At 39.0% G+C, this 22,364-nt stretch overlaps 1 protein-coding gene across 1 annotated transcript in view; it reads right to left on the bottom strand.

The window, feature by feature from the left end:
- The window catches only part of adgrl4.L (adhesion G protein-coupled receptor L4 L homeolog), a 99,242-nt gene that overhangs the window by 30,616 nt on the left and 46,262 nt on the right, over positions 1-22,364 (bottom strand). The window contains 6 exon segments of the mRNA NM_001090191.1: positions 2,611-2,810; positions 4,757-4,873; positions 5,639-5,822; positions 5,896-6,066; positions 7,710-7,780; positions 10,965-11,111. Coding sequence (NP_001083660.1) covers positions 2,611-2,810; positions 4,757-4,873; positions 5,639-5,822; positions 5,896-6,066; positions 7,710-7,780; positions 10,965-11,111 — 890 coding nt within the window.

The raw sequence follows: 22,364 nt of genomic DNA, 5'->3' as shown, positions 1-22,364 counted from the left end.
AGACGACATCCATTCAGACCTCACAAATGTCAATCCAGTGGATGAAGACAATGGGGAACAAAGCCATAAGTTTAGCTCTGAAGAAAATTTTGCACTAATCAAAGCTATCATTGAAAGATGTGATGATCTGTTTGGAACTGATAAGGTCTGTACATCCTATTCACAAAAATCAGCCTGCTGGAATGGAATCATAAGAAAAAGGTTTAACGACTGCAAAAGTATAGTCAAACAAAAAATGTTGGAAGAAGCCCATCAGGCCAAAAAAACTGGAGAAGAACCTTATCAGCCTGTTCAGTTCTCCGCATGAAAATCATATACAGGAGAAAATTTCCCTTTGGCCAATTCTGGGGTACCTGGTGGAGTGGATATAGAAGATCCATCCAAACACCTTGTAGTTGTTGTTACTTAAAGGAATTGTCCAGTATAAAACTAAAAACTGGGTAGATAGCTAGGCTGTGCAAAATAAAAAATGTTTCAAATATAGTTCGTTTAAAAAAAAAAAAAACTCCCATGAACTGGAAATTTGACCAATTGAAATTTATTACAAAATTCTAATTTCCTAAACTCGAATTTGATTTGATTTTTAAAAACTTGATTCAATTTTTTTCTCTGAAAAAAACTCAAATGTCAGGAAGGCTGCAAACAACTCAAAACTGATCCCAGGACATCTCTCATTGACTAAAACAGCAATTTGCAAGGTTTTAGGTGGCGAATTGTTGAATATGAGTACTTAAAGAGCCAGTGTATGATAAATCTCGAAAGTCAAATTTGAATTGTTAAAAAAAAAACTGAAATCTAATTTTAACAATTCCCTAGTCGAATTTGACAGTTTTGGCCATAAAAAAACATGAAAACTCTAATTTGAAATTCCTATATTCAATTCGACCCTTGATTAATCTGCCCCTTAACATTGCTCTTTTGGTATCTATTGTCTACAATTGCATTCTAGTAGAAAAAGCTTTTGTGTAAAACAGCTACTGTACATAATTACACCTTTTGAAAGATTCATCTTCCATCCCTTTGAAATCAGGGCCGGTATGAGTGTTTAGTAGTAAGACATCTCACAAACATCATATAGACAAAGGGATTACACACTAAGGATGGATTTTGACTAAGAATGGCTTGTAATTGTTCCCGCTACTTTCAGTGGGCTGTTAGGTAGCGAAAACATAGGTAATGGAAAGATATATTGGTAAATGCAGTAAGTGTTTAGTGCAAAAAATCGCATAGCGGACACACAAAAAGTTGCACTTATCACAAGTGGATTATTTATCAAAGTTAGAACTTATCTCAATATTTTCTGCTATAAACTCCGATCAAATCTGCTCGGTTTTTTACACTTATTTATTACTACATTTTCCTGAAAATTTGCTTCACGATTTTTTTCATCCAATTTTCAAAATTTTTTGGAATTTTCACCCGAAAACTCCCAAAACTTTGGGGTATTGCACAAAAGTTATAGTTAGAGGCAGCTTCATACTCATTGGTGTATATAATGACATAGATAGTGTTATTCTCAAATGGTAACTATAGAAGGGAAAGTAAAGTCTTTAGTGAGGAACAACAGAGCATAATACCTATCTCTTATGGAATTCTGGCTTTGGATATTGCCTTGGGTTAGGCCGGCAAGGTCCTATTTATTTGAATTTAAATGTGAATAAATGCTGTTGCCATTTACCACATACATGCCTTCTGGTGTTTCATTATTTCAGTATTTAACAATGGTGTTCATTGGGATGGCACAAATCAAAGGGTCAATTGAGGAGTCCCCTTGTCAAGAAGATGTATACAGATAGCCTTTGTTGCCCTTAGTGGTGTGGGACCTTAATATGGTAACACAATGTGGTGTGAAACTTTGACATGGTAACACAAAATGTAATTTGGATTAAAAAGGAGAATTGAAAGACTGTCCTACAGTAGGTTACCATTAAACAATGTTTACAATGCAAACTTTCAATTAGGCATAGATGGTTATAGGTGGGATTCATAGGACATCAGTCATGCAGAAATCTCCATTAAAAAGGTATTTGGCTCTAAAACTGAATGCCTGTAATATAGGTGGCACAGAGACCTGACAGTAGTACACTTCGATCATAATTTAGCCGTTTGCCATTTAATAGAGATATAGTTCTAACTGCAGGTAATTGCACTGAGAAATGTTATCCCAAGGAGATACTGAAAATAAATATACAGTAAGAAATAAGTGACTACTTTCTATTTCACCTTATTTAGTTGTGTCTTTCCTAAGTGGCACTTATAAGCTGGCTGACCCAATTTCATCTACCTTCTGATGCAAACATTTAAATGGCAGATTGCACAAGATGGAAATTTAAAAATGTATACTTAAAGAATCACACTATCATTAAGCATAGGAAAGTAAAGATAATTAATTCACTTTTTAGAATCACCTTGCAAAACAGCTTACCTTGCTGAAAGTAGTTGTCCTTTAAACTTAATCAGCTATTTTCATTTGTTCAGAGTAATTATGCCAACATAATAGCCTAGATAAAACATGTGTTTATGGTAACATACATTTTACTGTCTACATCACAACATTCATTTTCAGGAAATGCTTCTAAAAAGAAAAATACATATCACAAATACACATACCTCTCTATGTTTAAGAATGAATGTTATCTTCTCAAGTTGATACAGTGTTGGGGGATTTGAGTTGATAGCTGCAGCTATAACAGGGGAATTTACCAATGCCCTTTGATCCACAGAATCATGTTCCTTAATACCAGCATTGTCATTCAACCCAAGTAAAACACCTATGTTCTCATACCGCAAAAATATAATAATTACTGTTCCTGGGAGAGGAAATGAGAAAAGTAATAAGAATTAGCATACAACAATTGTTATAATGTTAATGATGTAAAATCCCTGCAGTCAAGGTTTCAGAACATTGAAACAGCTCCAGAGAGAGGATTCAAGTTTTAGTGTATCAGTTTCCACATATGGATCCATTGATAGAAGTATAAATTAGAAAGAAAGTTATGTTTTTGAACTCTACGCAAAAATGAAAGTAAATATGCAAAACATTACTTTATCAGCTCTCTCTAAATGTACTTTATTGTACATCTCTGCCTGCTGTGTGATCTAAGTATGCAGAAGGCTTCACCAACAAAAGCCTTACATACAACATTCCCCATACCAGGGCAGGGTGACTGTTAAGGGTGTCAGAACACTTTGCTGAATATTGGCATGCTGCTCCATCAATGGACAGATGGCAGTGCCATCATGGAAGGGTGCGAACCATGCAGAAGACTTTTTATGAAAACGAATCCTTGGGCAGTCCCTCCAGAGCTCATTACAATACCACGATGATCGGACAGTGGAGGGCAACATATGCTTAATTGGAGGAATCTCAGAACTGCCAATATTGCAACCAAAGTTGTTCAAATGAGTGTTAACAATTGTTCTTGAAAAGAGGGGGCTCCAAGGATGCCAACAAGCAAAGAGCAGGTTGTAACGGGGCAAGATTGTGATTTTGTTACCAGGGTTTGTTATAATGGTGTGGCTATGCCTGATTAGGTGTGGGTCATGCAGAAAATGATGGCATCACCACTATGCAAATATTGTCTACAACTTGTAAATAATTTTATGGAATGGGACAAGGTAATTAACTTGCTTAATTAAAGTAGCATGTATTGAATCATGCACAGTTGCATTGCATGCAACTTGACAAATGTCCACAATGATGATAAAATTCTTGGAAGAACAATGCATTATGGGAAAAAAACTATTTGAATCTAAAAAGTGCAATTAGCACCACTTGCTGCATCATAAAAGAACCTATCAAAGTAAATTACATTTCTTAATTTAAACAATAGGGAGAAAGTTTAACATAAACCCCATTCATTGAACTCATGTTGAACAAGGGAGATACTGCCCCTGAAGTATACTTATAAAGTGCTTTCATTAATGTTACAATTCATGTTGGCATTTTGGACTGTTTATATAATAACATGTATATTTGTGCACAGGGTTGCTAGCTAAAATGCTTTGTTTCAAACACAAGTAATTTGTGTTCAAAATCAATTTCTTGTCTGCATGCAGTCTTTAATGACGGTTGTAAACTGTGTTTTAATTCACGTATAATGACTTAAACAATTGTCACATTGCCTTAAAATATACTCCAAACATTAAGTAGATTATTTATTAAAGGTTGAGTTGTGCTTTCTCAATAAATTTGTGTTTTTCGAGGGTAGTCTCACTAAAAAACTAAAAAAACTAACATTTTTCAGGGAAAAAATATTTTTAACATTATTAACATTTTGCAAGATTTATTATGCCTCGAATTGGCTAAAAGCCCGAATCTGAAAATACTCCAGATAAATTATGTTGAATTCATGTAAAAGTCAATGGCGGAGGTCCTTTTAACCATATGAAGATGCCTTTTGCCTTCAGGATTTTCGGGTGTTTTATACTGGTGTGCACCACTGATAAATTTGAGGTATTCAAGTTTCCCCCGATTGCATTCATTCGAGTTATTTACATTCCGATTTTTTCAGAAATAAGCAAACATTTGAGGTAGAAAAAAACATAAACTCAACCTTTAATAATTAACTCACTATATTTATCACAAAAAATTTGTTTATAAAAAAAAGTCAAAATCAAAGTTCACTTTTTAACAATAGATCATGTCATTGGACAATACATTTTACATCGTGAAAATGTGTTTTCCTTTTGAAAAACTCCAGCATTTTGCGGTGACCTTTAATGATGAAAATAAACAGGAAACACTGTTATTTACCATTTGAGAGAGATGATTCCTTTTTCTTTGGAGAAATCTTTATGCTGTCACCTTCAATAAATACATGTGGGTGGGTATGTTTCATGTGGTTAGAGTCAAAGGTAAACAGTCTGAGAGCTGTGAACATCAACACAGAAATAATACATTACATGCAGCACTGAAAATAGAATTCAAACTGTTATTATAAATAGGCGCAGTTAATTTAAATAAGCATTTTAATTCATGTGTTTTGCGTATAAAACCCTATTAACCCTTGTTCTTTTTCTATATCAAAAGTATCTTCAGAATGACCTTTTTAGGAACTGGTACAATGCAATCACACATCTTCAAGGTTGGCGAGAGCAGGTCATTTTAGAAGTGGGTTGAGACATTTCTCAGAGATATTTTACTCTTTTAAGACATTTCAAGATCATTAGTACAACCAAACATAATGTGCATTCCAAAAGAGCCACCACAGCATTTTAAACATTTTAAGTATGCCTCCAGCAACACTGAACTTACATTTATTCTAGCATCATTATCATCATCATCATTCATTTTTGATGACTGAGTCCACATTTGTCCACAGTTTTGTCTAATGCATGTGTTCAAACTTTTTTTGTTCATTAAATTACATTATAGTACAAAGAAAAGTAATACAGGTGGGTAATGCTCATAGGCTCAATTTAGCTGGGGCAGATTGACCACATTCACATAGCCAAACATAAAAGCAAAACATAGGAACAGCACTCATCAAAATAAATGTATACATATTTAGGACATTTCTGTTCCCATGGTGCCATCTTGCAGGCCACTCTTTAAATGAATTCATTTACATTTTTTTAATTTTTTATAAGACAGAAAAAAAACATCAGATATTTCAATCAGCTCTAGTTGTCTTACCCATATCACTTGCATTGATACTGAGCTGTGTTGTCCTTTTAAAGTTCTGTGACATGTCCAGGGCTGCCTGCTCTGTTGTATGCATAAGTTTTGTTATGCTTTTTATTCTAATATCATCTTTGAGATTATTCCAAACTTTAATTTTATCCTTTTCAACAAAATTGTTCACTGTTTTAACAAATGTCTGCAAAAGATAAAAAAATAATGTTATATTTTTATTTCACATAAACAACCCATTTGCAGCCATGATGACTTACTATGATGGTTGTATTCTCCTTGTTCAGTACACTGTTATTTACAGTACTTAGTAAAGGCGAGGATGCAGCCAGCACTTCAACATATGAAATCACATCAATGGGAAGAAGCTCTCTTGCAGTATTTCTCTGAATTTCTTTTAGAATAGCAATAGGTTCCTTAATTGTGTTTACCTAAATTAGAGAAATATAATAATTCTAATGTATGTATTGGAATAGAAACTCATACTTATATTAATTATACACGTCATATTTCCATTTGCATTAAAAATAAATAAAAACGTTTCTACTGTTGAAGAGTCTTTGGTTCACCGTTAAATTAATTTATAGCATTATATAAATTAAGATATTCTAAGACTTGGGGAATGTAATAAAAGTTGCAATGTGAAAATGTATGTCGTTGCCTGATCAAATTATCCTTTGTGTGAATTTAATATAGCTTTTGCGAACCCACAAACTGTTTCAAGACTATTTCCAACATTGATAGAAAGATTGCAAATGTTATAGTTTATACTAGTGTGCAGTATATGTAATAAAACCTCTTACTGAAAAAAAACTTCTTAAAGGAGCAGTTCAGTGTAAAAAAAACCTGGGTAAATAGATATGCTGTGCAAAATAAAAAATGTTTCTAATATTGTTAACCAAAAATGTAATCTTGGAAACCAAGGGGAAAATTACTAAAGCGCGAAGTGGCTAACGCTGGCGAAAGAGAGATAGACTCTGGCGCAACTTCGCACTCTAATGCCAGGCATATATTTGCTCTGGCGAAAAAGCGTTACTACGCAAATTCACTAAGTTTTTGTTTTTACTGAACGTTACCTCTATCGCCAGACGCCTTCGCCACCTCAGACCAGACGTGCAATAGAGTAGATAGAACTAGGTCCAAAAAAAGTTGAAATTTTTTCTAAGTCCCAAAAAATGCTGGCGTCTTTTCCTTTTTACAGGGTGATAGGCTGAAAAAGATTGTACATTTTCCCCCCTACATTTCCTTACATATGGCACATAAACTATACTGTGGGCTCATGTGTAGGGCAATATAACAACTCTATTTTCTTTTAGTAAGGTTCCCTAGGCTTGTGTAGTGTAATGTATTTGCTGCAACATATACGTCCATTGAAATTTAACTTCCCGCCGTATGCAAATTATCTAACACTAGCGCAATTTCGCAAACGCTCGTCGCCGGTGACGAAACTTCGCAACTTAGTGAATTAGCATTGTCTGTGCGAAGTTGCGCCTGGCAAAGTGTGGCAAAGGTAGCAAAGCCGTCGCTGGCGTATTTTTACACTGAACAATTCCTTTCAAAGCGTACAATTAAAAATCACAATGCAATAACTGTGAGAATATTACATTTCGAAATGCAATTTTTTATTCTTATTTGTACAAAATGTTTTTCTTTGTGACTTTTTGTGGTTTTTGAATTATTAGCTTTTTAGCATTCTAGTTTGGAGTTTTAGCAGCTGCCTGGTTGCTAGGGTCTAATTTACCCTACAACCACACAATAATTTGAACGTAAAACTGAAATATAAATAGGAGAGGGCCTGAATAGAAAGATGTGGAATAAAAGGTAACAATAACTCTAAAATTGTACCCTTGCAGAGTCATAGTTTTGACTGCTGCGGTTACTGGAAATCTTAAATTTTCCATGTGGACCTTTCTGGGATTCCACTTTGGGCATAATCTGACCAAAGGTAAAATAAAATAATATAAACAGATTTAATATGCTTACTATTTTATGAAATAAATGGATGAACCCAGGTTTGTCTAATAGATTTGTTCATTTCTGTATTGGTAGGTTTAACCACTAAAAATATACTTACTTGGCTAATGGTTTTATTAATACTAGAAGATATGCAGGTGTCATCCAAATGGCATTTGAGCTTGTAGTTTTCTGCAAAAAATATTTTAAAATACTGTAATGCTTGCAAAATAGAAAAAGAAAACCATTTGCATTTTACTTAAAATATCAATGTCTATATCTAAATGTAAAGTAAATGCTATGATGAACTTGCACATTAACTACAAACAATGGGACTGATTTACAAACAAAAGTGATAAATTGTTCCAGTGGAGTTACTTACAGCAACCGATCACAATGTTGATTTCATTTTTATAATTTGCAGTAAACTGTTCAAAGGTAGTGATGAATTTCTCGAAACGCATTGAAGACAACTTTTATACACGCGACTTTTTTCTTCAAATGCTGAATGGGTGTCTGAATAATTTTGACGAGCGACAAATTTTATCCGCCTTGTCAAAAAAATATTGATGCGCGTCAATTTTTTTTTTCTTACAAGGCGGATTTTTCGCCGGTGGATTTTTTTATCAGTTTCGTGAATTCATTCACTCTCAGCGAAATGTGGTAATTCACCATGAATTTGTGCCTGGCAAATTTATTCACCGATCACTATTGAAAGGTATTTGCTAATCAGCTACTATAAGCAACTGCACTGGTTTGATTTAAAACTGATGCCTTTAAGTCCGAATTAGCACTTGGATTCTAATATTTGGACTAACATGCTTGGAAGCACATACCTCTATGTGGTCATGTGTCTTTTTATTTTTGTACATTATGACATTACCTTGCTAAATGGCAAAAAACACTGGACTTAGAAATCTAAGCCTCCAGTTGACTGTAAAACAATATTGTTGATTTGATACTTAAAATAAAGGTGATATGCTTGCAAACTTACATTGAAACCATGAACAATTGATACACCTGGCATACCTTTATGGGTGGTGTACCATATGCTTTATATCTACAAGATATTTAATTATGGTCTGCTTCATGTGAAAAATCTTATACACAAATGTTTGACATTAATATAAGCCACTGTGTTGAACTGCGATTATTTGGTTCAATTAGCACTACAGTACAGTACAAACTGGACATGCAGTCGAATACATTCAATATATCCACTCACAGTAATTTCTACAATATCTCATTCAATTAAAAAAACTCCCACACAACTATTTGTTTGTATTTTGATCTATTAACATGCTGGCAGTTTTATGTATTATGTAATAATGGATTAGTAAGTAGCATTTACCAGTTAGCTGTTTGGCATGATTGGTTGACTTTTTTATTACAGGTATTGGACCTGTTATCCAGAATGCTTGGGACCTGAGGTTTTCCGGGTAACAGATCTTTCCATAGTATTCATACCTTAATTCTACTAGAAAATCATATAAACATTAAATAAACCCAATAAACTGGTTTTGCAACCTATAAGGATTAATTATTTCTTAGTTTCGATCAAGCACACGGTACTGTTTTATTATTACAGAGAAAAAGGAAATAATTTGTAAAAATTTTAATTATTTGGATAAAATGGAGTCTATGGGGGAGAGCCTTTCCGTAATTCAGAGATTTCTGGATAAAGGGTTTCTGAATAACGGATCCCATACCTGTATATTAACTCATTAAATATGTAATTATGATTTTGCATTAGATAAAGGCTCTATATACCCACAAAATCACAAGAGCTATGGGGATATGGGGCAGGGCATTTGTTCTGTCCCCCCACCTCAGGAACTGATCCTAAACCGAATGCACTAAAAAGTATATCATTGTTATAGTAAATTGAGCTTTTTCCTTACTAAGATACTGTAATATTGTGTATGTGATTCTTGGACTGATCTGGGAATATAGTACAAAATGAACATTTAAAACTACGAATTAGGTTTCTTAAAATCTTCCACTAGTTTCATTAGATGTAGAACATCTATATTATTTAATTTGTTGCCTAGAGGACATTATTTTTAGGGATGCACTAAATCCACTTTGGAAAATCCTGAATCTTTCATGAATCCTGAACCTAATACAAACCCTAATCTGATTATGCAAACTATGGTAAGTAAGGGTTAAAAACAACTGTAGAAAATATTGGCAATTACCTTGTATATTTGATGAAAATTATATGCGTTTGGTTTGGCCAGGCACTTGGATTTGGCAATATCAGGTCCCTCAAGTCTCTCATGTTGGCGGCACAGTATAGTAGCGATCTCTTGTTAAATTCTGGCTTTAGAATATTGCCCTGTGGTAGATGCTAAGTTTAGGGCCCCCAACTAATGATATTCAACTAAGGGGGCTGTTAGGGGTCTGTGACTCATGAATACAGCACTTCCAAATACTCTGTTTTGGCCAGGCACTTGGATTTGGCAATATCAGGTCCCTCAAGTCTCTCATGTTGGCGGCACAGTATAGTAGCGATCTCTTGTTAAATTCTGGCTTTAGAATATTGCCCTGTGGTAGATGCTAAGTTTAGGGCCCCCAACTAATGATATTCAACTAAGGGGGCTGTTAGGGGTCTGTGACTCATGAATACAGCACTTCCAAATACTCTGTTTTGGCCAGGCACTTGGATTTGGCAATATCAGGTCCCTCAAGTCTCTCATGTTGGCGGCACAGTATAGTAGCGATCTCTTGTTAAATTCTGGCTTTAGAATATTGCCCTGTGGTAGATGCTAAGTTTAGGGCCCCCAACTAATGATATTCAACTAAGGGGGCTGTTAGGGGTCTGTAACTCATGAATACAGCACTTCCAAATACTCTGTTTAGGAGCACAGAGACCCACAGCAATTAATCTATGTGCAAAGCAGTGTACAAGTGCAAATAGCAGGCCAGATTTGCAAATTTCCAAAGTTTTGCACTTTGAAAACCTGTGATGCAAGTAGTAAATGACCCCCAATTTCAACTGTGGCCATCAGAGTCTTTTTTGGAAAGAGACTGCAACTGTGTAATAATCCAATATGGTATCAGTAAATTTGCACAAAAGCTGTTCAAAATACTGAGCAATACTTTACAGAATTCTCTGACCACCCAGAAGAATAATGGGAAATGTAGTTCCAAAACACTGGAGGGCTACAATATACAAGCATGCACAGACAGTTTTGCTCTGCACTGCCACCAGCTAGGTCAGTCAGTTTTTATATGGATAAATGTCTTTCCTAGAGTCATACGAATGCATCTCAGAGCATAATTAAAAAAATAAGTATATGGGATTGCATTTTTGTGTTTTTTTTTTAATACCAATTCACTTACTTTAAAAAAGGATAATATGTGTATCACTTACCCTGGCAATAAGTACCATCATCTGCTTTAAACAGCAATCTTCCTGAGGATGGTTGATAACCTTCCTTGCAGAAACAATCATATCCTCCAGCAGTGTTCTTGCACTTAGCATTGTATCCACAATTTTTTTCATTACATTCATCTTCATCTGAAAATATTATACACAACAAGAGTTTAATAAGTATTAATAAAATTCCAACTTTTTTCCCTTGTTAGTAAATGCCTTCCAGCAAAAGACAAAATTACAATTTTCTCAGATAAAATGGGCACATTACTTACACCAACCATTTTATGTTTCGCATCCTGCCAATAAAGCAAAGGTTGGGAGAGAAAAATTATAGATTTCTTTCTACTTTAAATACAGTTTCAAATGGATAAAGAACATAATGAAACATTTTTAGATATCTCAGAATGCAGTTGCTAACCCTATTGCGCCTTGTAACATGAAAAGCAGACATTTCCTTTGCCGTGGACATTAAATCTCTAATTAGAATTATACACTGCTTAATTTATACTCAAGACAGCAAAGACAGACTTTTGTCATGTATGTGAACATATTTAAAAGACCAATAACACTAACAAACATTAATTTAAATTTGCATGAGTTTTATAGTACACAACTGTGCTGCAGTACATGAATCAATTTCCTTTAAAATTGTTTTATACAGTTGTGTCCTCTTGGGCAACATTAACTATAGGATATAGGTGGTAGCTCGGTGTTGCTGACTGCCAGTGGGAAGGGGTGGGTGTCTCTCTAGTTGGTTGTTTTCAATCCCCTCCCCTTGGCTCAAGGCAGGTATGAGAGGGGAGAAAATTAGAGCTTATAAAGTGAGGTTCAGGAGGAGCCACATAATCTTTTTGTTTTTGTCTTTTAGAGCTACATTTGAACTGCTGCCATCCTGGCCCAGTGCTTAGTGAAAAGCAAGCAGGAGTCAGAGGTCTTGACTTCAAATCTTAGCTACTGTATAATTTAACTGTGAATAAGATCCTCTCAGTAAATACGAGGATGTGCTGTCGTCAATACACCAGAGTAAGTCACAATCTAATCCTGCAGGTTTCCAGTTCACCCTCCCAACAGTTCCCCAACTTGCAGCTGCCCTCCCACCACAAGTTTGCATTTGATTACCACAGGAATTCCATTTGCCGCAGCCCAGACCCCATTATTATTGGGAGCAGACAGTCATTTCTACAGCAGGGACAAGTATACCAGGCCTGGGAGCAGATCACAAAGTAGGCACATACAGGTTAGGTAACACAGGGGTCACAGGGCCCCAGAATATTTTCTCTAGGAGAGAGAACCAGACTGGCCTCAGGACAATGCAAGTCAAGCTGCAAAGACAAGAGCAATTCCAACATCATACCACTGTGAGACTGCCACGGAAAGAAAAAGTTGATATGAAAGAATTTAAGTTTCAAGTTAAAGTAACAGAAGAACACAAAATGGTCACCAAGAGGAAGGTTTCAGCTCAGTGAAACAAAGGACAGAATGGTGGGCCATTCAAAGAGCCCCCTATAGGAGGTTTAATGATATTAGGGTTGGTACTTAAAGGGATACTGTGATGGGAATTTTTTTTTGTTCAAAATGCATCAGTTAATGCTGCTGCTTCAGCAGAATTCTACACTGAAGTCTGTTTCTCAAAAGAGCATACATCATTTTTATATTTAATTTTGAAATCGGACATGGTGCTAGACATAATGTCAGTTTTCCAACTGCCCCCAGTCATGTGACTTGTGCTCTGATAAACTTCAGTCACTCCTTATTGCTGTACTGCAAGCTGGAGTGATACCACCACCTCCCTCATGTGAAAGCACATGACCAAGAAGAATGACCTGAGATGGCTGCCTACACACCAATATTACAACAAAAAAAAAAACACTTGCTGGTTCAGGAATTAAATTTTATATTGTAGAGTGAATTATTTGCAGTGTAAACAGTGTTATTTAGAAATAAAAATGACATCATAAACAGAATCCCTTTAAAAAGAGAAGTCACAAAAAATCTGAGTTTTTGGGCGTCAAATAAGAAAAAATTGTACAATTCAAGTTTTTTCACACTTTTTTGCGTTTTCACACTTTTTTGGACAACTGCATTCATGGCCGCCATCAGAAATCACGGGGCCCCGTACAGCAAAATTTTCTGGGCCCCGTGGCCCCACCCATCCCAGATCCTGCCCACACCACAGTAAAAAGTCCACACAGACACCAGCGCTAAAAACAGTAAACCCCTCACTCACAAGTTTTTAAAAAAACATTGGTGGTCAGGGCCCCTATTAAAATTTAAAAAAAAAACATTGTTGGCCAGGGGTTCAATAAAATAAAACATTGGTGTTCAGTGTAACTTATCCTAGGTTCTTCTTCAGTTTCCTTTCGTAGCATCGGGTATTTTCGTGGCTTCAGCTCTTATGCGCTGCTTTGGGTCTTCGGCAAAGACAATATTATGATTGATGTAAAAGAAGGTTTAATTTCCGGTGTCAGTATCTCTTTAAGGTCCATCTTTTGGAAAGGGCCCCCCCTGGAAGGTCCAACCTTTGGTCAGAACCCCCATAGCTCATGAGATGAGTATAGGTATAGTATTACATCAGAGTGCCAGTAATTCTGTCATTCTTAATATCTAGGGCAGCAAATACATATTTCCCCCTTTCTTACCCTAAAGGGGTGGTTCTCCTTTAGGTTATATTTCAGTATGTTATAGAATGGCCAATTCTAAGCAACTTTTCAACTGGGTCACTGACCCCATTTAAAAACAAATGATTTGTAAGGCTACAAGTTTATTGTTATTGCTACTTGTTACTACTCATCTTTCTAGTCAGGTCCTCCCTTATTTATATTCCAGTCTCTTTTTTAAATGAGTGCATGGTTGCTAGGGGAATTTAGACCCTAGCAACCAGATTACAGAAATGGCAAACTGGAGAACTGCTGAATAAAAAGCTAAATAAGTCAAAAACCACAAATAATAAAAAATAAAAACCAATTACAACTTGTCTCAGAATATCACTCTCTACAGCATACTAACAGTTAATTTAAATGTGGACAACTCCTTTAATTGACCTTTAAGCTGGGCTTTTTATTTCTTTAGTAATGCTGCTTATGGTTCTATTAAAAAATTGTAATTGTAAACTTTTTTTTAACTTCTAGAATAAGCAAGCAACATGAGCACTAGAAAGATCTGCCAAATAATAAGGTACAACAGACATACTAGGATAGAATGGCAGCAACACTAGGCTGATGCTAAGATGATTACACAAATACAGGCTGGACAGAGAGGTTCCCAGTGCCAATGTTACAATATCTGACTCTTCTCCACTGTTCAGTCTGGAGTTGCAGGGTTAAAAGCTTCTGCTCCTTTCCCCCTCCCTCCCTCTTTCTCATCCACGCCCACACCCACATCAGCCTCAGCCTCAGCCTCCGTGTCAGCAGCAGCACCGGAAGAACAAAAGAGTGTACTTGCCTTGCCGCACAGAGTTTAGTGAGTGACAATTGAGAAGCAGCAGCAGCAGCAGGTCTTCGGCGTGGCTTCGGATCTTCAACTGCACATAACCTGGTGACCTTCGGCGCCGTTAAGGGGGGCCCGGCTAATTTAAAACTGTAACACAGCCGGGCCCCCCTTACGGCCTGGGCCCGGTACAGTAGTACCCCCTGTGCCCCCCTGATGGCTGCCCTGCATGCATTGATAAATAAGGGGGAAAAATCTGTGCGGATTTTGTAGGAGTAGCTTTCAGAAGATAATGAGTTATTTTTGGATTTTGATTAATAACCCCCTTAAAGTCATGGTGAAGTAAACACAAGATTTAATGAGACAAAGTAACTAAACAGGTGAATAATGAAAATATAAAGAATACTATGCCATTGTATCGATTACAACATGTCTTTTTTCATCTGCATAATATTTGCTGTCATACTGTTATAACTTGTTTAACATGAAAATCAAATAAAATCTTTTCAAAATAAATAAATGAAAATATAAAGAAATATAATATCCAGAGACAGAAGGAATCAGCAGGCATAAACTGAGCCCAGTGACCATTCCAATTGTCAGTCCAAAAACAGGCCAAGAAATCCAATGAGACAGGTTAGGAGGCGCCAGGAGCGCAGGAACAAAGCTGGGAATCAAGGAATGAGGGAGGGTCTCAGAAACAGGAATCGCAGGAACAGGAATCTCAAGAACAGAACAGCAAGATCTGGGCTATGAAGCACAATGATCAAGCAAAGAGCAATGGTCAGGGACAGGATTATAAAGGGTCTTGATTACAGGATGAAGAACACATGGGACTAATAAGGTGGGCGGGGACACGTGACAGAAAAAAGATAATGAATATAATGAATACATGAGTAGGAGGACTGGTCAGGAGCAGCCATAAGATCCTCCAGTTTCTCAACTGGTAAGTGCACAGTCCCAGGAACACACACCTTAGAGTTTGAATCCTGGCTGGTTCTGACAGAAACATTCTGGGGCCTGTTACACAAAATCTAAAATCCAATTACACAAGAAGCTATTTACACCCAACTATGCTAACTTCTCAGCTACTAGGAATAAATCTCAATTGGATCTTGTAATAACTAATAATACTGAACTCATCTCTAGCATTTGTGTGGGTGAGCATTTAGGGAATAGTGATCATAACATGGTCTTCTTTGAGATTCTGTTGCAGAGGCAATTCTATATGGAAGTAACTAAAACACTAAATTTCAGATGTGAACACTTATACTGAAAGTATAAGGGCATCTTAACAACATATTAAGTGGGAAATGATTTTCACAGGGTTAAACAAAGAAAAAAAAATAGGAAGTATTTAAAATACTGCTTAATAAATATACATGTCAGTATATTCCACTTGTAAGCAAGGAACATCGTTGCAAAGCAAAACCTTTTTGGTTCAATTGTTTGTGTTGAGGTGGGTAAGAAAAGATGTGCTTTTAAGGATTTCAAGTTAGCTGGGACAGCCGAAACATTTATAAGGTACAAGGAGGTCAATAAATCATGCAAAAAAAGCTATCAGGCAAGCTAAAATTGATATAGAAAAGGATATTGCAGCAAGCAGTAAAAATAATTCAAAATTATTTTTTAAATATTTTAATAGTAAAAAAATAGGAAGTAGGAAGGGGTGGGACCTTTAATATCAGAGGGGGACAGCTGGTTGATGAGAACAAAAAAAAGCTCAGATTCTGAACTCATATTTTTCGTCCGTCTACACAAATGAGGAACCAGCTAATAAAGGTTTCCTTATTGTGCTGTTCTCCTCATAGTTAATTGCTTACATTATTATCAATCCTTCTTATCTATGTTATTTTCTGTGCATTGTTGTACTGCTGCTTTCTGCTGGACAAAATTTGCATGCTGCACACCTCTGTTCTTGTTAGTAAAGTTTTTCCTCTCAGGGGCGTGGTTTTCTGCAGCTCAGTCCTTCTCACTTCCGGCAGCCATTTTCTTTGCCTCATTACTGTGTGACTGGACATTCAGACATTTTGGGCTTGTGAAGGCATCAGTTTTTGACCAGCAGTTAGCCTCAGGAAAGTCATTTACAGGACAGTATTGATACCACTACTACAGAACAGTATTGTATCACCGTTTATTGCTGTATTCTGGATCAAATAAACCCAGGCTGATTTCATCCCTGTGTCTACGTTTGAATCCATCCAACCTGAGCGTCTGCCGGTCCGGTCTGCCCCACTGCTTGGATACGAAGGTAGGAAGTCACACAGCTATTGTTAGTTATACCTTCATTCGCCTTCATGTGGGAACAGAACAGTCAAAAACTGCCTTAATGCCCATACCCTGGCCACAGATTACCTCACAGCCCTGGCAACAGGCCCACCTGCAGCAAATCTGCCCAGATACAGTGCACGTCACAGAAGCCAAAAGGCAAGCACCACGTGTCTGCAGTATCTATACTCTCACCTGAAAGTCCTCCACAACCCATCAAGCCATTTTCTACATCCTGTATTAACCTTTGCTCGCATAGTATAAGAACTGTTAATGCACGCGGGGTCCGCACCTTACCAAACCCCGCAATTCACCAAAAACACTTGAGGAACCTTGTCAGGGTGCCTCAGCAGAGCCGCACTGCTATTTTCAGCCCCCAATTCAAAAGTTTATTCTCTTAAAGAGACAGCGCACCTTAAATCAAAATGGCCGAAAAAGACCTCCCACAGTTCCCCAGTAATGAAACAACGATAATGCAACCTGATACTGATCATTATGAAGAACAGGAAGCAGATTCCACACTTCCAGCAGACCAAGTCGTGCGACCAAGACGCTCTCTCAAACCGACAATAAAAGTCAGAGAAAACTATCAAACAAGGAAAGATGAGCTATGCGATAGCCTGGAAGAGCTATGGGAACGGGTCTCCTCCATCATGTCAGGACTTAAATCCTCGGGTGATGCCACAAGCTTACAAGTTGCTATAGGGCGGCTGAATACAGCTCATGAAAGATATAAGAGACTGTCCACAAGGTATATAACCTTTCTAAAAGATGTTAATAATGATGAAGCCCCATCAGAACTGAGCAAGGCAGAATTAATAGACGGACAAAGAGACGCCATGGTGCTGCGTGCTAAAGATAAAGCGGAACTCCGTATCTCCCATCTGCAAGAAACTAGATCCCACAGATCAAATTCATCTAAACATTCCTCTCGGTCATACAGATCATCGTGCTCAAGAAGCTCAGCCCTAAGCGACCGACTACTAGAGGCCCGCATAAATGCAGAGCAATCCAAGGTGAGACGCTCCTTCACTGAAAAAGAAGCTCTCGCAAGGGCAGAAGCAGAGACAAAAAGGGCAGAAGCAGAGACAAAAAGAGCAGACGCAGAGGCCAAGATAGCAGAAGCAGAGGCGGAGGCTAAGAGGGCCGCAGCAGACGCAGAGGCTAAGAGGGCAGAAGCAGAGGCTCAAATAAAGATTCTTGAATCAGAGATGGAAGAGGAAATTGCATTAGCTAAAGTAAGACTACTTGAGCAAGCATTGAGCCAAGGCCTTGACACAGTCTGCTTGCCACCACAGGAGATAGATGATCCAGCTGATCGCACCAGTGACTATGTACTGAAGCAGTTACCTGCACCACCCCCAGTTTGCAGTACTGTCCAAGCCGACAACATTGAAACCCTCAAGTCAACTCTACCTACAGTGCCAGTGCCACCCACAGCACCTGAGCAACCTGATGACGTTCACCCAGATGTGCCCTACCAAGGACAGGTGTTACAGCAAAAAGGCTACCCGGCATTTCCTGGCCTACCGCCACAGCTCAAGCAGCAGTCATCACAATCTACAGAGGCTAGACCACAGCTCAACCCTGCAGCAACATCATTCTACCCAGAAGCATCTCACCCTTTCACGCCACGCAGCCCACATGCCCCGGGGGCATCACAAGTTGTCATGGCAACAAGCAGTGAGAAATCGGATATGTCCGAGTTTGCCAGGTTTATGGTGAGCAGAGAGCTAATTAACACAAGTCTCTCAAAATTTGATGACCGTGCAGAGAGCTACAGAGCCTGGAAAGCAACTTTCGAAGCCGCCATTGCCAACCTCAACCTGACCGCAGAGCAGGAGCTCAACCTCTTGATCAAATGGCTGGGCCCAGGCTCCACAAGTCGTATTAAGAGCCTCAGAACTGTCTATGTGGGACAAGCAGAAGCAGGTCTCGCTGCCGCCTGGCAGAGACTCGAACGTACATTCGGCAGTGCAGAAGCAATAGAGAAAGCCCTATTCAAGAGACTGCAGAACGTCCCAAAAATCAATCTCAAGGATGTCCATAAGCTTCAGGATTTGAGTGATCTGCTCATGGAATTAGAGCTTGCCAAAAGAGACCCTCGCTTGACCGGCCTGTGCTACCTGGATACAGCCCATGGAGTGAACCCAATTGTCGTGAAGTTACCCTACAGTCTGCAAGAAAAGTGGGCGGCATCAGTCTCAAGGTACAAAAGAGTGCATAACGTCACCTTTCCCCCATTTATTCATTTCTGCAGATTCATCGATGAACAGTCCCAGATGAGGAATGACCCCAGCCTCGACTTCCTGGAGTTCAACACTGCAGCTTCAGCGACACCATCTTCAAGGTATGAAAGTGTCTTGCATAAAAACAGAGACTTTAAGAGCAGTGTGAGTGTCAGAAAGACTAACCTACCATCACCTGCAGCACCCACGGGTAAACAGTACAATACCTCATCAGTAGACAAGTGCTTCAATCGTGAATGTCCCATTCATAAAAAACCACACTCACTGAACAAATGCAGAGGGTTTAGATCTAAAACCATGCAGGAGCGGAAGAAAGTTCTCAGCGAGCTTGGGGTATGTTTCAGATGCTGCGCTTCATTGGAGCACATGGCTAAGGACTGTAAATCCATCATCAAGTGTGAGGAGTGTCATAGTGAAAGACATGCCTCAGCTATGCACCCAATTCCGTTCACCAGAGACTCACCAGCTGTCTTCACCACCAGTCCTGCTCCAAGTCATGGCGGGGAGCCTCAGAATCACGCTAACACAGCCACCGCTGTTTCCTGCTCATGTTTGGAAGTATGTGGCGACAGCCAGAGTGAGAAATGTTGTGCCCGAATATGCCTAATCAAGGTCTATCCAGAGGGACTACCAGAAAAGGCAGTAAAAATGTATGCTATCATTGACGACCAAAGCAACCGGTCCCTAGCAGGACCTAAATTCTTCGATGCCTTTGGAATAGAGGGACCATCAGAACCCTACATCTTAAACACCTGCTCGGGCCGCATAGAGACTAGCGGAAGGAGGGCACAAGGATTCATTGCTTCTCCCATGAATGGGAATACAGAAATACCCCTACCAACACTGATCGAATGCGATCAAATACCTAACCATAGGGATGAGATCCCTACCCCAGAAGCTGCATTTCACCAGCCACACCTAAGGCACCTTGCCAACGTTATCCCACCTATGGACAACAACGCAGAGATTCTACTCCTGCTCGGCAGAGACAATCTAAGAGTGCACAAGGTGCGCCAACAATGTAATGGTCCCGACTACGCGCCATATGCCCAGAGACTGGACTTGGGATGGGTAGTCATAGGAAATGTATGCTTGGATCAACCAAGAATTAACTCTTTCAAAACGTACGTGCGTGGAGATGGACGCACAACTTGCATTAAGCCGTGTCCTCATCACTATGAAGTGAAAGAGAAGTCTCCAGACCTCATACAACCACCCGACATCATTTCTCCCCTCTTTGCTGACAACTTGGGGAGATCGGTCTTTCACACAACCAAAGATGACGATAAAGTAGCATTGTCAGTAGAGGACAGAGAGTTTGTCAAGATAATGGACAGTGAGTCCTTTAAAGACAAAACCAATCACTGGGTCTCTCCATTACCCTTCCGAGCCACCAGGGTAAGACTCCCGAACAATCGAGAGCAAGCGCTATCCAGATTTAACTCTCTTCAGCGTACCATGAACAGTAAGCCTGAAATGAGAGAACACATCGTTGCCTTCATGGATAAAATATTCCGTAATAACCACGCAGAACCAGCTCCATCCATAGGAAAGAACAACGAGTCCTGGTACTTGCCTTCATTTGGAGTGTATCATCCACGGAAACCTAATCAAATTAGGGTTGTTTTCGATTCAAGTGCCAAACACCAAGGTGTATCCCTTAACGATGTCCTTCTTACAGGTCCCAATCTGACAAATAACCTGGTCGGAGTGCTGATGAGGTTCAGGAAAGAGCTTATCGCCATCACTGCTGATATCGAACAGATGTTCCACTGTTTTGTAGTCAGAGAGGACCACCGGGATTTCCTCAGGTTTCTGTGGTATAAGAACAATGACACCAACGCAGAGACGGTGGAGTACCGAATGAGGGTACACGTATTTGGAAATAGCCCATCACCTGCCGTAGCGATGTACGGCCTTCGGAGAACTGCGTTAGAAGGAGAATCGGAGTATGGCACAGATGCCAGAGACTTTGTGGAAAAAGACTTTTATGTAGATGATGGACTCAAATCACTACCAACTGAGGAAGCGGCTATCGATCTGCTGAAAAGGACCCAAGGCATGTTGTACCAAGCTAAACTTAGACTGTACAAAATAGCTTCAAACAGCCTGGCCGTGATGAGGGCCTTCGAGTCGGGCGATCATGCACCTGGATTCAAGGATATTAACCTGGGACAGGATAGTCCACCTGTGCAAAGGAGCTTGGGCCTCAGATGGGATCTCTCAGCCGACTCCTTCGGTTTTCAAATAAGTTGTGCAGACAAGCCATTCACAAAACGCGGTGTCCTATCCGTGGTGAACAGCCTATTCGATCCACTGGGATTTGTAGCACCCATCACTATACAGGGTAAATCCCTACTGAGACAGCTTTCTGAAACCATCAAGGATTGGGACACCCCTCTTCCTTCTGATAAAGAGCAAAAATGGGAAGCCTGGAAGCAATCTTTGTGTGCTTTAGATGAGATCCGCATCCCAAGATGCTATATTAAAACCTCACTTACCTCTAGCGTAAAGAAGGAACTCCATGTGTTCTCGGATGCCTCCACTGAGGCCATAGCAGCGGTGGTCTATCTGAAGGTGACAGACCCCAACAATCAAAATCACGTTGGATTTGTCTTTGGTAAGGCTAAGTTAGCCCCCAAGCCTGATCATACTATTCCCAGACTTGAACTCTGTGGGACCGTGTTAGCAGTGGAAATTGCGGATTTCATACAACAAGAATTGGATGGCGACATAGATGAAGTCCAGTATTACACTGACAGTAAGGTCGTTTTAGGTTACATCTACAATCAGAAAAAACGATTTTATGTGTATGTCAGTAACCGCATAGAGAGAATCAGGAGGTCCTCCAAACCTGAACAATGGCACTATGTACCATCCGAACTCAATCCAGCAGATCATGCCACTAGGCCTATGTCTATAGGTTCTTTTACTAACTCTTCTTGGCTTACAGGTCCAGAGTTTCTGCTAGGAGAGGCGGATGAACGTGTACAGGAAGATTTCAGCATCCAGGATCCGGATAACGATCCAGAAATCCGCGCTGAAGTTAGTGCATTAGTCACTGAAGCAAGGCAAGCCTCCAGCCTCCATTGTCATCGCTTTGAACGTTTCTCCAGTTGGATGAGACTCATCAGAACTATTGCAAGGTTAGTGCACATCGCTAGATGTTATCACAATACCCAGGAAGATAAAGATTGTCATGGTTGGCATGTCTGCCATAAACCCTTCTCTGCTGAGGACATTTCTCATAGCGAGTCTCTCATAATACGTCATGTCCAGCAGGGAGAATTTAATGTAGAATGGAAGTGCTTGTACAACAGACAGCAGATTCCTATAAAAAGTCCTCTTGCCAACCTAAATCCATTTATAGACAGTTTTGGCCTGCTCAGAGTTGGTGGTTGCTTGAATCAAGCCCACCTAGGAGTTGCAGAACAAAATCCTCTAATTATTC

The sequence above is a fragment of the Xenopus laevis genome, chromosome 4L (genome assembly GCF_017654675.1).
Source record: "Xenopus laevis strain J_2021 chromosome 4L, Xenopus_laevis_v10.1, whole genome shotgun sequence".
In the NCBI taxonomy this organism is placed as follows: domain Eukaryota; kingdom Metazoa; phylum Chordata; class Amphibia; order Anura; family Pipidae; genus Xenopus; species Xenopus laevis.
The sequence above is the reverse complement of the archived record's forward strand: the minus strand, read 5'-3'. Positions and strand labels throughout refer to the sequence as shown.